Source organism: Macaca fascicularis, chromosome 19 (assembly GCF_037993035.2).
Source record: "Macaca fascicularis isolate 582-1 chromosome 19, T2T-MFA8v1.1".
Taxonomy (NCBI): Eukaryota; Metazoa; Chordata; class Mammalia; order Primates; family Cercopithecidae; genus Macaca; species Macaca fascicularis.
The window spans coordinates 48,684,960-48,707,504 of NC_088393.1; the positions used below are offsets into that span (position 1 = coordinate 48,684,960).

The 22,545-nt window shown below is 50.6% G+C and overlaps 1 protein-coding gene across 4 annotated transcripts; it reads right to left on the reverse strand.

Moving 5' to 3' along the window:
* Nucleotides 1-4,680: 4,680 nt before the first annotated feature.
* On the reverse strand, nucleotides 4,681-15,142 carry CEACAM4 (CEA cell adhesion molecule 4). Of its 4 annotated transcripts, XM_005589361.4 has the most exons (7): nucleotides 14,974-15,142; nucleotides 13,698-14,057; nucleotides 9,756-9,873; nucleotides 8,619-8,671; nucleotides 8,255-8,286; nucleotides 7,739-7,780; nucleotides 4,681-7,463 (listed from the first exon to the last, which is right to left on the reverse strand). In XM_005589361.4, the coding sequence occupies exons 1-7, from the start codon at nucleotides 15,035-15,037 to the stop codon at nucleotides 7,398-7,400; spliced, it is 735 nt and encodes a 244-aa protein (XP_005589418.3). In that variant the 5' UTR covers nucleotides 15,038-15,142; the 3' UTR covers nucleotides 4,681-7,397. The 4 variants fall into 4 exon arrangements, with proteins under 4 accessions (XP_005589418.3, XP_045236222.2, XP_073879802.1 ...); XM_045380287.2 differs by lacking the exon at nucleotides 4,681-7,463 and having other exon boundaries at nucleotides 7,496-7,780; XM_074023701.1 differs by lacking the exons at nucleotides 4,681-7,463; nucleotides 13,698-14,057; nucleotides 14,974-15,142 and adding an exon at nucleotides 13,039-13,190 and having other exon boundaries at nucleotides 7,496-7,780.
* Nucleotides 15,143-22,545: the final 7,403 nt, after the last annotated feature.

The following is a 22,545-nucleotide window of genomic DNA, read 5'->3' on the forward strand; positions in this document are numbered from 1 at the left end:
GGCTAGCATTATGTTTGCTAGACCTGTGGTTTGCTCAGTACTTAAAGTTTAAACTTTCTCTTTTATTTTTCTTGGATTTGTAGTCAATCAAAGTGGTAGCTTCTTTTCTTGGGGGTGGGGTTAGCCACCTGAAGCTGAGTTTTCTGTCTCTAGAATGATAAGAGGAAAAGAGGGAGGAGGATGTAGCCTCCCTCTGGGATGACTCCACAGCAACAATGAAACAAGCCCGTCTTTTTTTTTTTTTTTTTTTTTTTTTTTTTGAGACAAAGTCTCACTCTATCACCCAGGCTGGAGTACAGTGGCGTGATCTTGGCTCACTGTCACCTCTGCCTCCCAGGTTCAAGCGATTCTCCAGCCTCAGCCACCCGAGTAGCTGGGATTACAGGCACCTGCCACCATGCCCAGCTAATTTTTTGTATTTTTAGTAGAGACGAGGTTTCCCTACGTTGGTCAGGCTGGTCTTGAATTCCTGACCTCAGTGGATCCAGCCACCTTGGCCTCCCAAACTGCTGGGATTACAGGTGTGAGCCACTGCTCCCAACCCAGGCCCATCTTTTAAGCAAAATCTTTAAAATGGCTTGTATTTCTAGACAGCATATCTATATCTATATCTATATCTATCTCTGTCTATCTATCTATCTATCTATCTATCTATCTATCTATCTATCTATCTATATCTTTTTCTTCTTTCTGTCTTTGGATTTTTTTTGACAAGTTCCTGATGGTACCCAAAGCCCCCTGTTGTTTTAATCTTACAACTTCCAGATACAGCCTGTGTGACTGCCCCACTGACTCCACACCCTCCGTGCTTCAGTGACCACCTCTAATCACCTGGATCTCATGTCTGCTTACATTAAACCCACCAATTAAAACTCTGAGAAAAATCTGTTTGGATAATATTCTGTACCCCAGAATCCAAAGACAGAAAGAAGAAAAAGGAGAAAAAGGAAAAGACATATATATACATTAGCCATCTAGAAATACAAGCCATTTTAAAGATTTTGCTTAAAGGAGAACCACAGCTCCTCCACATGCTGTCACCCATTTGTTTTGCTAACAGTAATGGTACCCTGCCCTGGTCCCAATAGCTCACCTTGGCTCAACCTTGGGACAGTGAAAGAAAAAGTCAGTACATGGCACCTCCATGGGGAAAATAAATGGGAAATGTCACTCCTCATTCCAAGGAGGAGTGGAGTTCACCCTCTGTGGATGTCTTCCCTATTAGGATTCCAGGAACACACCTAGCCCTTGCCCTAGATGGAGAATCCCCCTTCGCATGGGGTAGACCACTTTGAAAGCACATTACAAGTTCCTACTCAGTAACAATTTGGGGAGAACAACCTGGCTGCACTCTACAGCAGCAACACAGCAGCACAAAGCGGAGCAACTGAATTGCGCTGGAGAGAACAGCCTCACCAGTGAGGCGGCCACACCAGCTAGGATGTTAAAAGCCTCAGTATCTCTGAGATATCTTGTACTAATCAGAAGAGGTACTCTCTATTGTGCCGACTACACCAATTGCTTAAATTTGCAATCTTTAAGATGCAGAGCTCTTGCCAATGATTGTGAGAGACATAAGATAAAAATAAAGATTTATTACTTACAGGTCCTGGGGGATATAGGTCCTGTCTGGAGGACACACACACACACACAGAGTTCAGGGGCAGTATGGGGAGGACAGAGGGGAAGCCCAAGGGCCAAGGCCTTTATTGGGGTACAGAGTATTATCCAAACAGATTTTTCTCAGAGTTTTAATTGGTGGGTTTAATGCAAGCAGACACGAGATCCAGGTGATTAGAGGTGGTCACTGCAGCATGGAGGGTGTGGAGTCAGTGGGGCAGTCACACAGGCTATATCTGGAAGTCCCATAGGGAGAAGGTCACCAGGAGGCAGTTGTATAAAGCAGATATCTGATCAGTCACATTGAGGAACTGGAAGGAGGTGGAGAACTGGAAGCCATTTCAAGGGTAACTGAGCCCTGCTTCTGGTAGGAGAAAGTCCAACTTCTATCCAAAACGGATGCCAAGGCATTGTAAAATTGTAAACATTCTCAAATACTTTCTATGCATTCTTATTTTGATGATTTCTAGTTTTTACGGCCCAAATATCATCAACTTTCATTCTTACTTGGCAACATTCTGTTAGGTACAGCATGTGTGGAGGGCACCTCCTTCATTAATCCATGTGGATTTGCTCTAATTGTGGTTTTTCCATTGGTTTCATTGCATGGCTACACTATGATCTTTTACCCACACTGCTGTTGCTGGATTTGAGGCTTCTCCTCACTTGTCACACTGACGAGACATTCTGCAGTGAACATCCCCGTGCACATATCTCTACCATGTGGAGTACTGTTCCCGGAGCTCATTCATTCAACATGTATTTATGAAGTACCCTGTGCTGGGCTATTGGCTGGTCTCTGGCTTTAGCAGAGACAGAACAGGCAAGCCCGGACTTCTCAGAGCTCACAGCACAGGGAGGTCTTCAGAAGTAGGATAGTGGTCACAGAGTGTGCACATTAAACATGATGAGGCCAATGTTGCTGTAGGGACTAAACTGCAGTCCCATCAGAAGTATATGGGAATGTCCATCTCCATGTCCTCACCTTTCTTGGCATAATTATTTGAGTACTGCATGTGTTCCTGTGTTCTTCTCTGCCCATACATCAACCATATTTACCCTCTTAACTGTCCATCCTCCACCTGTCCCTAAGTGCTGTTGTTAATATTTCTGTGGTAGACCAGATGCCAGGATCCCTGAGATATCCTAAGCAGTTCCCTCTGCCAGTCCTTCCAAGAGTTCTGGTTCCACAGATGACACCCCCGAACACAGGTAACCCCTGCAGAACCTGTGATTAACATGCAAGGCTGACAGTGAGTGGTGGGTGTTCTAGGAGGGGTCATCACCTCCATATGCAGGGTCAGAGAAGACTGAGGGGAGCAGGAGGCTGATGACTTTGACCACAAGGTAGGTGGGTGGGTATGTTTGGGTTTATAGGGAAGGGAAGAGAAGATAAGGGAAGAGGAAGGGACAGAGGAGGGGAGGGAAAGGGGAGGGCGGAGCGGAGGGGGAAAGGGGAGGGGGAAAGAGAAGGAGAAGGGGACGGGGAAAGGGAAGGGGAAGGGAAAAGGTGGGCATTGCAGGCAACAACACAAAGGTTGGAACCTGCCTATTAGAACAGCAGGGAGGCCACCCAGACTGCAGCTGGGGAGGGAAGATGTGGGGAGCAGTGGGTCTAGGGGAGAAGCAGACTGTGATTGACCTTGGGGGCTGGGCGGTGAGCACAGGTGTGTCTGTCCCAGTCATAGATATGAGGAGGGGTGGGGCCGCGAGTGGCCCCTTGTTCGGTGAGATTTCCTAATGCCTGCTGTTCATCAGAGCCTCTCCATGCAGCAGGTCAGTATAGATCTGAGGCTGTGTATGGGAGGGGGAGCTGGTGGTCCAGGGCAGCCTGTGGTGCTCACTGTCCCTAGGGGTGGGAGGAGAGGGATGAGGACACCACCCCTATGCAGTGAAGCGTCAGGTGTGTGGAGCCACAGGTGTCTCACCTGGTGATTCTCGTCAGACACGTGCCTTGGATGAGGATGTGAGGGCCAGAGTCATTGTCATTTTTTTTTTGAAATGTACATGGCATGGACCCAGGTATCCAGGGACCCAGAGAACAAGGCCCCTGGTGAGAGAGGGTTGCGTGGGGCTGAGCTCAGAGTGGGAGGGACTCCAGAAAAGACAAAGCCTCAACCTCACCTGTCAAGGGCCATGCCTGTTTCCAGGAGAGATGACAAGGGTGACCCAGGACAGACATTGAGTGTGAGGACAGGGCAGAGAGGACCCTGGTGACTTCTCAGGTGTGGGATGTTAGGTGGGGTTTGTTCCCGTCCAAGGCACAGAAGCCCTCCAGTGTACCCTGAGTGCTGTGTGTGACCAGCAGGGACACTGGAAGGGTTGGACTTGTGCCTCTTGAAGGCAAGGCTGGGTCTGTAGGACCAGAGATACCTCTGTGGGTAGGAGGTGATGGGAATGAGGAAGATGAGGGTGACTATGAACATATTTTAGTTCCCTGGGGATGTGTGCTGAGGAGGAAGTGGCCTAGAACATTTCTTTTCTGGGTAAAGTGAAGTGGGGAAGCAGTGTGGATTGTGTGTGTGTGTGACAGAGCCTCGCTCTATCTCCCAGGCCGGAGTGCAGTGGTGCAATCTCGGCTCACTGCAACCTGTGTCTCCTGGGTTCAAGCAATTCTGTCTCAGCCCACCGAGTAGCCAGGACTACAGGCATGTGCCACCAAGCCCAGCTAATTTTTTTTGTATTTTTAGTAGAGATGGGGTTTCACCATGTTGGTCAGGCTGGTCTCAAACTCCTGTCCTCAAGTGATCTGCCCCTCCTTGGCCTCCCAAAGTGCTGGGATTACAGGCGTGACCCACTGCCCCCGGACGCGGTGTGGATTCTTCAGTGTGTTCTGATAGCCGTGTGTCACTACACACTTGTTCTTTGTGTCTTCACATCTCCTCCTATTGCATTTTAAAACATTTTCATAGTATGTGGTTTTGCCTAATAAAGTATTCTCATTATATATATATATATATATTTGGATAGATAGATAGATAGAAAGATAGATATATAGATAGATAAATAGATAGATATTCAGATAGATCTTCAGGCCCCAGTTGTCCCTGAGGAGGATTATTTGCCTATGGGAAGAACAAGCAGATGACAAAGGCCTCTGACACCAAGCACAAGACTCAGCCTGGAGGAGCTGGCAGAGGAGCCCAGGAGATCCCCTCAAGCATCTCCCCAAGGGCTCAGCTGGTGATGGAGGAGCAGGATGCTGAGCTCAGCAGAGGCTCCAGGTTGAGTGATGGATGTGCTTCAAAGGTCAGGCACAGAGAATCAGACGTTAATCATGGAAGGTTCCCACCATGTTGGAGGCAGAGACAGTGGCCTAAATGTCAAGGGCAGAGAGACCCTCCCTGAGGCCAAAGCAGGCTCTCAGCCCCTCAGAGACCACATCCTGGGTGCAGCAATCAGTCCTGCAGGGAGTGGCAGCAGATGTGCAAACAACCATGATGTCCAGACATGCAAATGTTTTGCAATTTGTGGATTGGAGAATAATAGCATTATCTCTGTAATAGCGTCCTCTTTCTTACAGTCCTTCTCATATAGAATAGAATGGGCAGTTTTTCCTGCAGTTCCTTCCTATCTGCAAGCTCCCTGCTGCCACCCCGGAAAAGAGCCTCACTGGGTCACTGTCCGTGGTGCTGATGTCCAGGAACTACTGAAGGGCCGGTGAGTTGTGATCTTTCAGTCACCTCTGCTCTCTTTTATTCTTAGCAACCGAGCATGTCACCAAGAAGAAGGTGCAGAGGTACTAGGGGCACGGAGAGCCCTCCGTCTCCCTCTCTCAGGACCTGGATGGTGCTGGGGATGTCACTGCAGAAACTGACGCCACAGTCAGGATGACCCCAACCAGGTGCCCGTGTGTGGTTTGTGGTGAACGATGATGAGAAGATGGCCTTGAGAGGAGTGATGGACAGAACAAGGGCATTTCAAACATGTGCACATCCTCATCCCCAGATCTGTGGACATGTCACATGGTAAAGGACACTTTACAGATTAAAGGAAGGATCATGAGATGGGGAGGTTATTGTGGTTTATCCCAGGTGCATCCAAAATAACAAGGCTCCTTCCTTTTAAGTGACAGAGGGAGGCAGGAGGAGGTGGAGATGTGGGGTTGGAAACGGCACAGAACGGTTTCAAGATGCTGCACTGCTGGCCTTGAAGATGGAGAAAGAGGACACAGTCAAGTTTGCAGGGGGCCTCTAGGAGGTGGAAAAGGAGAGGAAACGAGCTCTTCAGAAAGAACACAGTCGTGTGGGCACCTTGGTTCAGGTTTCTATGTCACTAAGCTTGTGGGAATTTGTCACAGCATCAACAGGAAACTAAAGAGGCCTCATCTTGTCTCATCTGATGCTGTGTGCAGGTGGGATCGGGGGTCATTTAGAGCTAAATCCCGATGCAAATCCTGATGTAAAACAACCCATTGCCGATTGTTTTCTTAAGTCTCATATGATGAAGAACCCGTGGCAGTGGCAGAACACCCTTGGGAACCATGTGGTTCTGTGCTTTAGTGCAGGGACTGGCTTGTTTGTGGGAAGGTGGCACTTGGTTCAAGTGAACCTACATGAGACCATCACCCTTCTAGGGGCCCTCAGGGAAGGGCTGAGAACCGCTGGCCCAGGTGTGTGGAGGAGCTGCAGGTGAGGCAGGGCTGTGGGCCAGGGAGAGGAGCAGACAGGTTGTCCCATCCCCATGGGAGCCTGCACGAGCTTTAGATGGGGGAGCCCTGCTCCTCTGACCTGGGCGCTCCTGTGTGGAGAGGAGGCTTGCTCAGTCAGATCCATGCCGGGGGGTAAAGTGGGAACTGATGGGCAATGAGGGGCTAGAGTCCTTGGTAGTGTTCAAGGACTGACTTATGGGTCTGTATTCACCTTGGTTACTCTGACAGCCCCTCTCTGTGTCCCACCAGGGATAAAGATGTCCTGAGCCAAAGCCACTGGGACAGAGGAGAACCTGGTGGCCAGGGCTAAGCACACAGGATCCTGGATTTGGGGACAGGCAAGCTCATTTGCAGAGGACAGTGAGAGATGGGCCACCAGGGCCTGGGTGAAGAGGGCAGGAGGGCTCAGGACACTGGAGGCTATGTGGGGGTCACACCCATGATCTGCACCACCCATGGACGCTCCTGCATTGCTCACCTTTGTGTGGACATCAGATGGCCCCAACTTCCGCGCTCCTGAGACACCTCGTGCATTCACAGAGGGAGCCAGGCTGGGGCTGTGCATGGCCTTGGTCCCTGGGGCAGTGTGAGGACAGCCGAGCGCTCGGTTGGCTGGGCAGGGCTCCTGGGAATCCCACCCTTTCCTGTGTAGGGTCCACTCCAGCCTGAGTCCCAACCCCCTACTCATGTCTCCCAGGGAAGAAAGACTGGGGTTGAGATAAGGTGGAGATATTTTCCCTGTGTGACCCGGGAGAGAATGGACATGGAGTTTCAGGTGAGTTTCTAAGTTCCCATGAGCAGAAAAAGAGCCAATGAGAGGAAGGGTCCTCTTTATTCAGATCCTTTCCAGGTGACTCTGGGTGGGCCACCGGCCCATCCACTTTCCCTGCAAGCCCCCACTTCCTATGGTGATGGGAGGCCTTTTTCCCAGCCCATCCAGAGGCCAGGGCAGCCTGTCAGGGTCTCCAGATATTTAGGAGAGGCCCCTTTCCTCCCTGTCCCCAGGCCAGTGTCTTCTCAGGACTCAGAGCTGGTTCTCTGGCTCAGGCTTCATGTCCTTCCCTGTCCCCAGGGCTGGAGTCTTTGGGTACCTCCGTCAACCCACAGGAGCAGCTCCTGGGGGAACCTAAGAGACCACATCTGCTTTGTGGTCAATCCGGCAGTAAATGTTTGCGTCAGAGTGTAGCAATTCCTGTAAAAACAGAGGAGAGGCCTCGACCCCTGTGGCCTTCTAAAACAGGGTCTGCCATCTCCCAGGCTCTGAGCCCACCCAGGGCTGCTCTGGTGCTGAACCTGGCTGTGCTCAGGGGATTCCTGCTCCCAGGCCCCTCCCTCCTCTGCTCACCACCCCCTGTTCTCATTTTCACTGCGTTTTCCTGAATCTCAGAGCTCAGCCAGGTGCTGTTGGGGGTAGATCCTGGGTCCCCCGGGGCCTGCGGGACCAGAACATCCATGGCCCACACTCACCTCATACAGGGGAGTGGCTGTCCTGGGGCCAGGTAGGGGAGCCTGGGCAGGGGAGAGAGGGGATGTCAGGGGACAGCGAGGGAGATCCATGGAAGCCCAGCCCAGGACTTACTTCCCTGCCTCTACTTCCAGGCATTTTCCCTCAGGAGTGACCAGCTCTGCCCCTGAGCTCAGCCTCCCAATGTGGACACAGTACCCCGACCCCTGTCCTGGCTGGGCCCACCCCACACCCTTGTGAATGTGGGCCCCTGACTGATGCTCCCAGTGTCCACTCTGCACCTGCTGGACTCCAGAGGTCTCCTCAGGCGATGGAGGGTCCCAGGGTGGGGTCAGCACAGGGTGTGGGTGGTCCTGGCCCTGTAGGGAGGCCGGGACTTTGGCCAGAGGGGCTCACTTTGACCTGACTGTTTGGGGAAAGGTGGGGCTGTGCTGTGCTGTGGGGTTGATGGTCCCCCTGCCCTGTGCCTGCACTACTGGGACCCCAGTAGAAAGGGGCTGGGGAGGGAACAGGCTTACCGAGAAGGCGGATCTGTGAGAGGGACCGTGGCCTGGGGACAGAGACAGGAGTGAGCAGCAGGGTGGGAGGAGGGCCTGGACCCCTCCTGCAGGAGGATGTGAGGGTCCTCAGCTCCCAGAGAATCAGGGAGAGGGAACCTCTTCCCAGGGGAGACCTGAGCAGCTGAGGTTGAGGAGGTGACCCACGACCCAGAGCCCACAGATCAGTCTGACTAAGCCAGTCGGGGTCCTCCGTGTCATGTTTCCTGATATCCTCCTTGCAGCCCCAAGGAAAGGGTCAGAGGCCCCCAGAGGGTGACTGGCAGGAGTGGACACTGTAGGGCAGACCTAGGGGCTTCCACACCTGGGCTGAAGGGACACTCACCGGGGGTGGAGGCTGGGGGCCTCTGCTCCCTGAGGTCACGCTGGATGCTGGCCCTGGGAAAGGTCAAGGGTTATTGATGAGGGTGCAGGGAGAAATCACACGTTTAGGGACAGAATAAGGACAAGGAAGGGATTCCATTTTCAAGGACTGGAGTGAAGGCCTCCTGTCTCCATCAATTTCGTGGTAGGAGCGGCTGAGGAGGGGAGCTGAGGAAAGGCCTTAAGCAGCCACATCTGTCCTGGCCAGAGAGGAAGGACCCCCAGGCAGACTCCGGGTGAGGAGAACATTGACCCAGAGACCCAGGAAAGGGACTGAGGATACAGGGAGGGAATCAGACCACCGGGGGGGTTTGCCTGAGAGGAAGGGTCAAGGCCCCAGAAGGAAAGCAGGGCCGTCCGTGTGTGCAGGGCCGTCCGTGTGTGCAGGGCCGTCCGTGTGTGCAGGGCCGTCCGTGTGTGCAGGACACTGGGGGAGCTGGGGGCACGAGGAGGCAAGGAGTATGCATTAGATTCTCCCAGAGCTCAGTGTCTCTGCCGTGGCCAGACCCTCCTTTCGGGCCTGGAGATGCTAAAATGGGGCAATGGGTTTTTCCTCTCTCTCTCCACCCCTTGGCAAGAGACATAAAGGACAGCAGGTCCTTAGGTCCAGGTTCTCCCGTCTCACACCTCATGTAACAGCAGTTACAGCATCAATCACGGCAGGATGCTGACCCCACCCAGCCTGTCCAGGCTTTGCCACTCCCCACTGCATGACCGTTTCCAGGACCCCCACCTTGGATCTCAAGCCTGCAAATCGCCCCCTCACTGGGTGGGTAAATTCAATGAACAGCAGGAGGTACCAGGTTCTGAGCACTCCCGTCCTATCTCCCTCCCTTCCTTCCTCCCTCCAGGCAGCTGTGACTTTGCTGTGTTAGGGAACTAGGACCACACGCAGGGGTGCAAACTTAATGGTGCCACATTCATAAAGGAGGAGGCAGCCTAGGATCAGCAGCTGGCAAGGGAGGAGCCATGGAATGAGAGGGAAGGATCCCTTGGGAGGACGAGGAGAGCCTGGCCCTGAATACAGGGCGGGGTCTCCCTCCTCCCGGACTGGAATCAGCCTGGGGGGTGGGAGGAGGCTGCAGAAAAGCTGTGGTACCTTCCAGTCCTGGCGAGGAGCAGGAAACACACCAGGGCGGCCACCAGAGCCACCCCGACCAGGACCCCAGTCACGATGCCAGCGACAGCCCCCACAGGAAGGCCTGGGACGTTGTTTTCTGCAGAAAGGGGAAGGCAAAGGGGACAAGGCCCAAGTCTGTTCCAAGGGAAACCATGAGGGGCCTTGCAGGGCAGGGGCACGGTCAGGGAGGAAGGAAATGCTCCAGAGCCTGAGTGCGGTCTCTTGCGCTGTCCTCATAGCTGACTCCCTTGCTCTCCACGGTTGCACCATTGTCTGTGTCTCAGGCTTAAAACACTAGGATGCACTGACTCCTACATTCTCCCACAGGTGCCTGCACCTTGTCCTGCTCCTGTGCTTTTAAATCCCTTCTTCCTCTCACTTCATGCCTCTTCCCTCTGTTTTCTTTTTGGACGGAGTCATTCTCTGTCACCCAGGCTGGAGTGCAGTGACGCAATCTTGGCTCACTGCAACCTTCATCTCCCAAGTTCAAGTGATTCTCCCGCCTCAGCCTCCCAAGCAGCTGGGATTACAGGTGTGTGCCACCACGCCAGGCTAATTTTTGTATTTTTAGTAGAGATTTCACCGTGTTGTCCAGGCTGGTCTCAAACTCCTGATCTCAGGTGACCTGCCCGCCTTGGCCTCCCAAAGTGCTGGGATTACAGGCATGAGCCACCATGCCCAGTCATCTTTCTGTTTCTTCTTTTCCATGCCATGATTGTCATAGACAGCGAGCCCTCGCCATCAACTCAATGCTGATGAGCGGGGATGATGCTCTTTGACTGTTTTCAGGGGACTTCCATGTGCCAGGCCCAGTGGGCACCAACCTACCTACAGCTCCTCTCATCCTCGCATCACCTTGAGGGAGGGGGCGTCACCTCCAGCTGCAGAGTTAGCATCTGAGACTTACGGTGCCTCAGTAAGCCAAGGAAGGTCACAGAACTCGTACATGATACAACCAAATTTTTACTGCATTGTTCCTGATTTTATCGCTAATAACAACAATATCAAAAAATAAGAACCCTAGTTGACAGCATCAAGGGAGCTCACACCCTGTGTGTAACTCTGCTTTAATCTCTTTAATCTCCTAATAAACATCCTCACAACCACCCTGAGATCCAGGTGTTACAGTGAGTTTGATCTCTAGCATATGTGTAGTGAGACAGATGATAGGTGATAGATAGATAGACAGATAGATAGACGGATAGATAGATAGATAGATAGATAGATAGATAGATAGATAGATGTTGTTGTTATTCTTTCTTAGCCTGTCCATCTCTCTGCTCACATCACCCTCTGTTCTGCACATTGTCTATGCTCTCCATTGCAGCCTTTAGCATATTAGCTAGAGTTGCCTTTTCATTCGTTTACTTGTTTTTGAGACAGAATCTCGCTCTATTGCCCAGGCTGGAGTGCAGTGGTGTGATTTCGGCTCACTGCAACCTCTGCCTCCCCGGTTCAAGCAATTCTCCTGCCTCAGCCTCCCGAGTGTCTAGGATTACAGGCTCCCACCACCATGCCTGCCTAATTTTTAGTAGAGACGGGGTTTCGCCATGTTGGCCAGGCTGGTCTCGAACTCCTGACCTCAGGTGATCCGCCCACCTCGGCCTCCCAAAGTGCTGGGATTACAGGCGTGAGCCACCGCTCCTGGCCCTAGCTAGAGTTGTTTTAAATTCCTGGTCTGATAATTTCAATATCCCTGCCACTTCTGCATCTGGTTCTGATGCTTGTTCTGTCTTTCAAACTGAATTATTATTTTTTCTTTTTGCTCTAGTTTGTCTTGTAGTTTTTGTTGAAAGCCAGGACATGATATACTGGGCAACAGGAAACTGGGTGAGCAGACGTTCAGTGAAGCGGTGGTGAGTATCGGGAGGGAGGGGTTCTGTGGTCCTGGATGGAGTCTGTGCCCTGGGCTGTGAATGTCACAAGTGCCTCTTGGTTTTTTCTCCCCCTTAGGTGGGACATGATGGCTTGAGGGGACTGAAGTTGGATATTTCCCCTCCCCTCGGTCAGTTAGGCTCCCATAAACCCCCAGCAGGTTAGACTCTGGTAAAATAACAATTTTTTCCTGCCAGCTAGTAACTATCTGGACTTGCTAAGAAGAACAGATGCTCTGGCATATTTTAAATATTTACTTTTTTCTGCTCCCCAGAAAGGATGGGGGGGATTATTATGGGATATTCACAGTGAGAACCAGGTAGAGCTGCAGGACGGAAGGCAAAAGTGTGGGGCTCCCCGCAAGCCCGATCTCTCCCCTGAAAACATTCCCACAGCCCTGCAGCCCCAGAGTCAGATGAGACTCAGCTCCCAGAGGCAGATTTAGGGGAAAGGGGCCAGAGGAATGGGACATGGGTCTTAGCCCCTAGAGGGACAGAAAACAGGTGTGGTGGCCAGAACCTCCTAGGATCTTGTATCCAGGTCTCTGTCTCTGAAGAGGTTATAGATCATTCCTTCATTCAATCCCTCCCTCCTTCATAAGAGAACTACAGAGTGTGTGTCTCACATTGGGCCCAGAACCTCCTAGGATCTTGTATCCAGGTCTGTGTCTCTGAAGAAGTTATAGATCATCCCTTCATTCATTCCCTCCCTCCTTCATAAGAGAACTACGGAGTATGTGTCTCACCCTGGGCCCTGGCTGGTGCAGGGTGTGAAAGGGGGAGAAAGCAAAGTCCTCCCCTTTATCCTCCCATCGGAATGATACCAACACATCAGGAAACACACGATTTCACGTCCAGAGATGGGGATGTGGACCTGAGCAAGGAGGCCTGAACTTCCCCAGCACTGACTAATTGTTGAGGCGGGTGATTTAGTCAAGAAAGAACTGAGTAATTCTGTATTTACTCGTAACTCTCCAGACCAGAATCTCCCCCTTTGAGCTGTAGACACCTAAGAAGAAAACATCTGAACCGGTGGCTGCTCTGAGGTCCACGGACACCTAATAAGGCACCAGGGAAGAAGGAGAGGACGTGGCAGTAGCTGCAGACAGTCCTCCCGTGACTCTGCCAGCTGCGATCTGCCCACCCTGGCCAGTGTCTGTATCGCTCTGTGCCTCAGTTTCCCCTCCATACAATATGTAAATGGGAAATGGTCTGTGGCTTGCCACTTTGTCTGTGGATGAACTTTACATTATTCACAGGATCTGACATGAAGCTTGGCACAGAGGAGGTGTTCACATCAACAGCCTCTGTCATTATTTGCCTCCATGAGAGAGCACCCCTGGGCATGATCCCTGGTGGACAAGAAGCTGCCGAGAACATTTTCTCACCTCTGTTCCTACCCCTGGGCCACTGACTGCCCAAGGGCATCTCTTAAGCTCCCCATTCAGAGGGCCGATGCCCTAGTAATCCTGTCCACCTGTCCTCTCCGGACTGAGTCCCAGGTAAAGTGGTAGGCTCTGTCCTTGTCCAGATGAGACTCTGGGAGTTGAGCCGGCGCTGGTGAGAAGCTGCAGGAACCACAGCCCACAGACAGTTTGTAAATCCTTGTTCCCAGTCAGCCCTGCCCAGGAGACCACGCCCAAGCCCTGGCCCAGGCTTCCCGGGGTCACCTGGAGTCAGGAGCCTTGAGGCTGAGCTTCTCTGTGAGGATCCCAGGACCCCCTCAGGCCAGGCCCTGACCCAGTTCTCCAGAGTCTTTCTCAGGGTCAGGTTCATGGGGAGGGCACGGGGTGCTTGGCTGAGACTGACCTCCCCCTGCTGAGGCCCCCCCACTCCGCCTCCATTCAGCGAGTGTCTGCCGGGTCTGGATGCAGGAAAGGAATTCTGATCTGTTGAAGTTTACCTCCTATGTGTGTGTCCTGCACTAAATGCTCAAATCTCAACACAAAATGCAGAGGGGAATGCAGGCACAGCCCAGGCCTGACAATCTCATGTGTGTGAAGCGGAACTGACCCCCAACACCCAGAGGTATGGGGGAATCACTCACGGTGTACATGGAGCTGGCCAGTTGCTTGGTCGGAGTCATAATTGGCGTTTATGGTTCGTAGGGTGTAGGATCCTGCGTCCTCCAGGGTGACGTTTTGGAACAGCAGGGATCCGTTGGAGTATATTGTCTCTCGACCGCTGTATGCAGTCCCTGGGATATTTACTTGAACGTCTATCAAATAACCAGCAATGAGAGGGCTCCCTTCTGCCGTTTTCCCCTTGTGCCAATAATAGGCTTGAATAGTCTCTGAAATATTGCAGGCCAGTAGAAGAACATCCTTTCCCTCTGCAGCACTGGACGGCAGGGCTTCGATAGCGAACTGGACAGTGGTGGGCAGGTCCCAGAAGGTTAAAAGTGAGGCTAGGAGGTGAAGAGAGCATCAGTCAATACCGGGACCTAGGTAGTGGGATGGAAAGATAAGGCCCTGAGTCCTCAGCGGGTCTCCTCCTCCCTCAGTCTTGGAGTGTGTGTGTGTACGCGCGTGTGTGTGTGTCCCCCCCTGGGTCAGCAGCACTACCCCCATTCCTTCAACACCTCTGACCTTGGCATTTTCTGGTGTGGAATCCTCTTCCCCAGGGGTCTGCATGGCTCCCTCCACGCTACTCTCAGATCCTGCTCACATCAGGGTGTTTTGGGGAGACCTCTCCCCTGAGACCTCCTCTAGAGACCCTGGGTCTTCCCTTTCTGAACTTGTCCTGCTCTGCTCCCTCCGGAGCTCTTGTCAACACCTGACCTCACATTCCAGATCTCTTTGCATGTCTGTCTTCCTCCCCATGAGAGTGTGAGCTCCGTGAGGACAGGGACTTGTGTGATCTTGGTTGCACCCCAGTGCCTGGGACAGGCTGCCGACTCCTATGGATGAATTCATAGCATTCCCAGGGCCTCCAAGTCCTGAGGTTTATTTCCCAGTGTCTGAGGTTGTTGGCTAAGAACAGTGTTTTATGCCCTGGTTGTGTTTTTATTTGAAGTGTCATCTGATAATAGTTGTTATTCTCATTTTTCAAAATGTAGTGGCCAGTGATGATTAACTAGGAAACAAGAACACTTGAGATTTTCCTGCCTTTTACCAATTTCAGTTCACTGAGATTTTCCTGTGGTGACCCCTGCCCCTCTATGATGTTCTCTCTCTTATCTAGCCTCCAACAGAAGCCCTCAGTCCCCTCTCAGAGCCCCAGGAGACCCCAGCTAGAAGCCCTCTGTCCCCTCCTACCCAAGAGACTCCAGTCAGTCTCCGTGCTCCCTCCTCCCACCCACTCCCAGAGAGTCCTCCCCTCACCTGTGATCAGGAGCCCCTGCCAGGGCCTGTGCCCTCCATGGGGAGCAACTGAGGGGGGGCCCATGGTCTCTGCTGCCTGCTTGTCCTCCGTGGAGGGGAGCTTGGGCTCCAGGAATGCTCTTGTCAGAGCTGCTGTGACTGTTAGGTCTGCTGACCTTCCTCCTTCTGTGCTGAGCCTCCTCCAGGGCAGAAGCACTTCCCAGGGCCAGGGGCAGAGGCGGGGTTCTGCCCAGGTCACCCCTCTGCCCCCTCTCCTCTCATTTCTGCCTTTTTTTGTCCCTCCTTCCCCTTTCTCTTCTGTGTACATTACAGTTTCCTAACCATACTTTGAGAAGCAGGGTTGATGGAGTCCGCTGTCCCCAGAGAGGGTGACCTGTCACCCCTGCACTGACCCTTTGGGAATGTCACCACACACAGAGGTACTCTGGGGTCTCCCAAACTCGGGGAACTGTTTCCCTTTGTGACACAGAAACCCAGCTGGGCCGTCAGGTCTCCTCATGCTCCCCAATTCTCAGGGAGGGTGGGATGATACCCAGCAAGGAAGTGACAGAGGTGGCTCTGTGGGATAGAAAGTGGGGGGCAACTGTGGGGGACCAGTCCTCTCTCTCCAGTGTCACCAGCCTTGCCTCTGACCCAGGGACACAGATCCAGGCCTGGGAATCTTAGGAGGATCCCCAGCTCCTGGATGTGGAGGGAGATGTCCTGCATGTCCTGGGAAGAGAGGACTGTGGTGGAGGGAGGTGGGTGGCTCTGGGTTCTGCTGTCCTCGAGGAGGGATTCAGGGAGATCCTCCTTCTCCGTGTCTGTTGGCTGCGCTGTGGCTCAGGGCCTGTCCATGTTCTCCCTGACCATCCCAGGTGGCCTCTGTCCTCTGCGAAGCTGACCGTCCTGTTGTCACTGTGCCTTCCCCAGGCATGGTGCCAGGAGAAAGTGGAGAACTGAGCAGAGAATCCCGGCAGAGCAGGATCCTCAGAGGCTCCAGGAAGGAGCGGGGGAGACAGAGCAGACACATGGGAGGGACTGGAAGGGCCTGCTGGAGCAAAGGATGGAAACCAGGCTTCACCTCCACCTCCTTACCAAGCCAGCTTCCTGTCCAGGGGAACCCATTTCCTGTGTGTTGTCTGTGAGCAGTGTTGCCCCTGGAGGGCAAGAAGAGACCTGTGGTAAAAGTCAGAGACTTCCCCAGGGATGCTGACCAGGGTTCATGTGGTAGGAGTGGCCCTGGCCCCTGGGCAGAGGTGGGCTCTGACCTCCAGACTGCAGGGTCAGGTTACCCTCGGTCCTGTTCACTGCGGGTCCCCAGGATGCCCAACTCCACTCAGTGCAGAATGAGCTCAGGGAGAGGACAAGAGTTGTCCAGAGCACTCCTGGTCCTGATTTGGGAGAACTGTCCTGCAGGCAGATGGGCTGCCTCAGAAACAGCCATCCGTCCCCAAGGTTTCAAAAGAAGGGCCCAGGAAGGTGTCTCTGGGGGCTTTAGAGAGAAGACACTGGCCTGGGAGGTGGTCCCCAGAGTGCCCTGTGTTCCTCCATCACAACACTGGGGGTTCCGCCTCCAGGTCGTCTGTGTTCCTGTCTGTCGTCTGCCCCAAGCCTCCCCACAGGGCCCAGGAGCTGGGGCAGTTCCCACCTGGAGACTCCACAAAGGGATACCTGGTTCCTCTATTAGAACAGGGGAGGCCCCATGACCCTCAGTCCCTCTGAGATGGAAACAAAGGCAGATCCTGGGTTATCCTGTTCCCTCCTGCAGGAGAAGTTCCCCTGGATCCCCTGGTGAAATGTCTGCAAGGACCGTAGGCAGATGTCCCAAATACTGGGGACCTTGAGGGTGGGGAGTCACTCCCTGACTTTCTTGTGGTCATTCTGCCCTGGTGGAAGATCCACCTGGGATCGAATATCCAGAGTTTGTGCCAGTTTCAGTGTGTTTGTGAGAAGGACATATGTTAGAGGCTGGAGGGGATGTCAGTGAATGATGTCAGGGAATTAATTGGGTTTGACCCCTCACTGTTAGAAAGACCCTGAATTCCCTCCCGATGCTACTAGGGTAAAAGCCCTGTTCTTGTGTCATTTATCTACGTTAATGCAAATAGAGTTTATTAAGGATCTGCTCCAGCCCTGCCCTTGGACCACTCTAAAGCAAGATTCCAGCCCCTGTGGGTGGGTCCCACTGAGGCCATGTACAGCCCACAGAATTGACGTCCCAAGTCCAGGAGGACAGAGAATCAGATCATCCCCTCCTGCATGCCACAATGGCACCAGCTCTAATTGCGAAGACATCAACAAGTCCCATCTTCTTAGGGCCACTCAGTCATCCAGAGACACCAGGACACCTCACACTTCCTACGGCGTCAATCTTTGTCCACCAGACTTCCTTGCATACCATAAGCCCACTGAGAAACCTGGAGCACCTCCTGCTCTGGGCATCAGAACTGTCCCAGGCTGTGTGCCCAGGGCATCCTCCATCTGCAAGACCTCGATTCCTCCCACGAGTGCAGTGTCTACATTTTGGCTCCCCCAGAACATGCTTTGAGAAGCAACTCTTATTTGGATCCCTGTCCCATAACAGGATGAGCTGCGTTCCTCTGTGCTGACCTCCGCTGTGTCCTGGGTGTGGATCTCTTATGCACCACACAGAGAGTCCCTAGGGTCCCCAAACCCAGTTTTTTTCTCTATGACACAGAAACCCCTCTGTGCATTCAGAGTCTTCCTACTGTTCTCTAATGGCGGGGAAGGTTGGATTGACTCCCAACAAGGAGGTCACAGAGATGTCCAGGGAGAGGGTTCCTAGAAATGGACACATGGGGCTAACATCCATGTCTAAGATTCTTAGTTTTCCTTTCTGCAGCACTATGAGACTTTAATTTTATAGATGTAACTGAAGATGAAGCCTGGTACTACAGTATTATGTCTCCAAGCCTCAGATACTTATAGACCATCTCTATAATGTTTTCTACAGTTTGTACCACCTTTATTATTATTGACTTCATACATTATTCTAAATAAATTTACTTTACAAAACATCCTGTCCCAGCAGCGTGCAATGGCTTACACTGTAATTCCAGGTATTTGAAAGGCTAAAGTGGGGGGATCACTTGAAGCCAGGAGTTTGAAACAAAACATCCTTGTCCTTTGCAATATTGTCCATGAAATTAGAGGTTTTGTGGATTTGCTTAAAATTGTTTCTAACATGCATTAAAATAAACATATAACTATTAAAGTTTCTTAAAAGCTTATTTATGTTCTACCTAAAGTCAGTTTTGGGAAACACTGATACAGTGGAATAACCTTGGACTTTATATCCAGAGAGACCTGGGACTCGCTTGGTTCTGTCACTTAACTGTGCCATCTTGCACGAGTCACTTGACTTCTTTGATACTTGATTCCACAATTTTAAAAATGATGATGGTAAAATCCACTTTGCAGAGCTGTTAGGAATAAGGATTGCTTCAGCCGGGAGGTGGAGGTTGCAGTGAGCTATGATGGCACCACAGCACTCAAGCCTGGATGACGGAGCAAGACTGTCTCAAAAAAAAAAGAAAGAAAGAAAGAAAGTTACTTCCACTTGTTAGGACTTGTGGTGCATCTGTCATTGTTTTCATTTCCTAGTTCCACTACCTATGTGCTCTGTGATTTTGATCAAGTTGCCTAACTTTTCTTGTTCCTCATTTACCTAATTTGTAAATGTGGATAACAGTACACTAGTGTGAGTGTGTGTTATTTCCCAGCTCTGACCACTAGAGGGCCTAGAAGCACCGGCACCCACTGGCAATGGACGTGTCGGTGCCCATGGTTTACAAACATCATTCTCCCATGAAAGGGTTCCCTGGAGAAATTAGCTGATCCAGGGCTGGGGCAGGAAAGCACAAGAGAAGCCTGGAGCTTTTTGTGAGGCCAGAAAGTAAGGAACCACTGGAAAAATTATGGGAATGTTTCAAAAGATTACAGATGTCAACAGGGAGCTTAGAATTACCAATTTTGGGACATGAGCAACATAATAAATAATGATAGCAATGGATTCCAACCCATAATTATCCATGAGTCCATGCTGATATAAATAATTGAACAAAGAAATAGATAAGAAAGAAGAAATAGCTCTTTCTTATAGCAGAATTCCAATTAATAAATGTAGAAGGAATTATGGAAATAAAAAATCACTATCTGGCTAACATCTCAGTAATAATTGTTTATAGGCAAGAATCAAGAAACATCCATAGATTCTAAAAATTAATGGGTAATAGTAAAATGATGCTGTAAGTATTGAGTACCAAGGAGGGGTGGAAGGAAGTATGGTGAGAAGAAACAGGCTACTTGCTTATTCCCAAAGTATCTGTCCACAAGACACTTATTAATTACAATGAGACGAATGGTAAATTTATAGTAGAGAAACCTGGCAGACACCACCTGAACCAAGGGCTTAAAGTGAACCTCATCAGTAATGAGAGATATGGACATCCTGCGCCTCCGGCTGGGATGTCCTGAGAAAGACACATCACTTCTGTGCTAATCTTGCCCAAAATACACAACCTGAAACATCCCAAGGGAACATGAGACAAACACAAATTGAGGGGCATTCTACGAAACAGCGGACCAGACCTCCTCAAAAGTGTCAAGGTCCTGAGAGAGGGAAAGAGTGGGAACCTCCCCAGGTTAGAGGAGGCCTAGGAGATGTGACAATGTTATTCAGTGTCAGATCTTGGATTGGAGTCAGGACCAGAAAAAGGACATGAGTGGGATGATTAGCAAAATTTGAATATTTGCAGATTAGTTAATATTATTGCACCAAGGCTAGTTCCCTGATTTGAACAATTATGTTGGTTATGTAAGATGTTGTTTGAAAAAAAAAAAAAGCTTGATAAAGGATAAACTGGAACTCTATTTTTAAAGATTTTTGTTAGAAATAAACGTGATAAATGAGAAGTCAAAAAAATTTTTAAATGCTTTAGATTTTTGTAAGGCCAAAATGAGTGTATAGTGCTTAGAACAATGCTTGTGACGTAGGAGTTCTTAACATGTCAGCTATTATTATAAGTACTTTTATAATTAATAAGTAAGGTTATAAGGAATGAGTAATCTAAGTAATTTATTGCCTAATGTCCTCATATATTCTCATATTTTTTCCTCTCTGCTGTGAAATCCATACTGAGCATGTACGTGGTTATTTTAAGATATAAAATAAGATTAGGCCTGGCATGGTGGTTCACACCTGTAATCCCAGCACTTTGGGAGGCCAAGGCAGGCAGATCACTTGAGGTCAGGTGTTGGAGAGCAGCCTGGCCAACATGGTGAAACCTCGCCTCTACTAAAAATACAAAAATTAGTGGGTGCGGTGGGCGCGCACCTGTAATCCCAGCTACTTGGGAGGCTGAGGAGGGAGAATCACTTGAAAGTGGGAGGCAGAGGTTGCAGTGAACAGAGATGGCACCTCTGCACTCCAGCCTGGACAACAGAGTGAGACTCCGTTTCAAGAAAAAAAAAAAAATATGTATATAATAAGATTGGGTTTTATTTTGAGAATTATTTTGGGGATAGAGGAGCTATTATTTCCTTTAGCCGCTAATAGCAGCTCAGACTCAGGCCGGTTTGCAAAACTTTGGCTAGGAAACAAAGTTTGAGCCAGGCTGCCACCCACCCAACGTGGTTTGTGATGGCGCCCCTTGGCGGCGCAGCGAGCTTTCCCGGTTCCTCACCCTCGTGCTTTAGGAGCGACTTTTAATTTAATTTAATTTTATTTTATTGTTATTTCAATAGTTTTTGGTTATATGGATAAGTTCTTCGGTGGTCGTTTCTGAGGTTTTGGTGCACCCATCACCCAAGCTGTGTACGCTGTACCCAATGTGTAGTCTTCAATCCCTCACCCTTCTCCCACCCCTTCCGGCTAAGTCCCCAAAGTCCATTACATTATTCCGATGCCTTTGCATTCTCATAGCTTAGTTCCCACTTATAATTGAGAACATATGATATTTGTTTTTCCATTACTGAGTTTCTTAGAATAATGGCCTCTAGTTCCCTTCAAGTTGCTGCAAAAGACATACTTTCCCTTTTATGGCTGAGTTAGTAGTCCATGTTGTATATATACCACATTTTCTTTGTCCACTTGTTGGTTGACGGGCACTTAGGCTGATAGGAGTGACTTTAGAATTGCACTCGGTCTATTTATTGAACCCTTTCCAGCTCACATTGTGGATCCTTTAATCTTCACAACATGTCTCTGTTGAGACTTGAGAAGTGGTGTTTTTAGCATTTATTTTATCGATTATTTATTATTATTATTTATTCATTTATTTTGACAGGGCCTCGCTCTGTCACCCAGGCTGGAGTGCAATGGTGTTACTATACTCACTGCAGCCTCAACCACCTCCAGCTCAAATAAACCTCTGCCTCAGCCTTCCAATAGCTGGAACCTCAGGGGCACACCACCTCACTCAGCGAATTTTTAAAAAAATTTTCTAGAGACAGGGTCTCACTTTGTTGCCAGGGCTGGTCTCAAACTCCTAGCTTCAAATGCTTCTCCTGTTTCAGTCTCCCAAAGTGCTGGGATTACAAGTTTGAGCCACCAAAACTGACTGAGAAGGAGCATTTACTCATCTTAAGATGAGAAAACTGAAGTTCTAAAGGGTAAAGCAACTTGCCTTGCCCAGAGTTTCAAAGGGAGTGGCAGAGCCAGAATTTGGATCTAGGTCCCTCTGACTTCCAGGCTGAGTGTAAATGTCTAGGTGAATCTAAATGTGTATCCAGGTGGAGAAGTATTGGTGTAGAGCAGGTATTGTCAATTGGGAGTGGTTTCCCCCGGGGAGACAAGTGGCAATGTCTGGAGATATTTTTAGCTTTCATAACCGGGGTGGGGATGGGAGAGATGGAAGACTGCTATTGGCATCTAGCGAAGAAAGGCTACGTGGATGCTACTGAACAATGCACAAGGCACACAACAGCCCCCACCACAAGGAATTGTTCAGCCCAAATGTCAGTAGAGCTGCTATGAAGCCCTGGTTGGACTTAGAAACCTGAGGATGCATTCTTGCAGTGAGCTAATGTTTGCCAAGTGCTGAGCTGGACAGCATGAGGGATATGGAAACAGTGCACCATTTGTGCTGCCAAGGAGGCTGCAGCCTAGAAAGGCAGGGGGTGGAGGCAGGAGAGGCACATGAAGGCCTTCAACATCAGGCAGCTGATGATAAGTGCCAAGAACAGAGCGTCCAGTAGGGCTAAGCCAGCTCTCAGGAGGGAGACCACATGTTTGGCTATGGGAGGAACTGAGGGAAGCTGTGGAAGGTGGTTTTGAGCTGGGTGTGTGAGCAAAGTTGAGCTGATGGGAAAACACAAGACCTGTAGAGGGAAGGGCAAATAGTCTAGTTTGGGTGGGGAGAGAGTATTTTTTTAGTGAGTAGAGAGGGACACGCTGGAAAAGCAGATTGGGGCTGGAGCTTTGAGTCCAGGCTGAGGACTCAAGCCAGGGTGTCTGTTATAGAGATAGAAAAGCCTTTCCTCTCTGAATGGTGGTCTAGGCCATAGGGCTACAGGGCTCAGCAGCTTCCCAAGTGCTCTCTCTACAAAAAAGGGGACGTTGGAAATCGT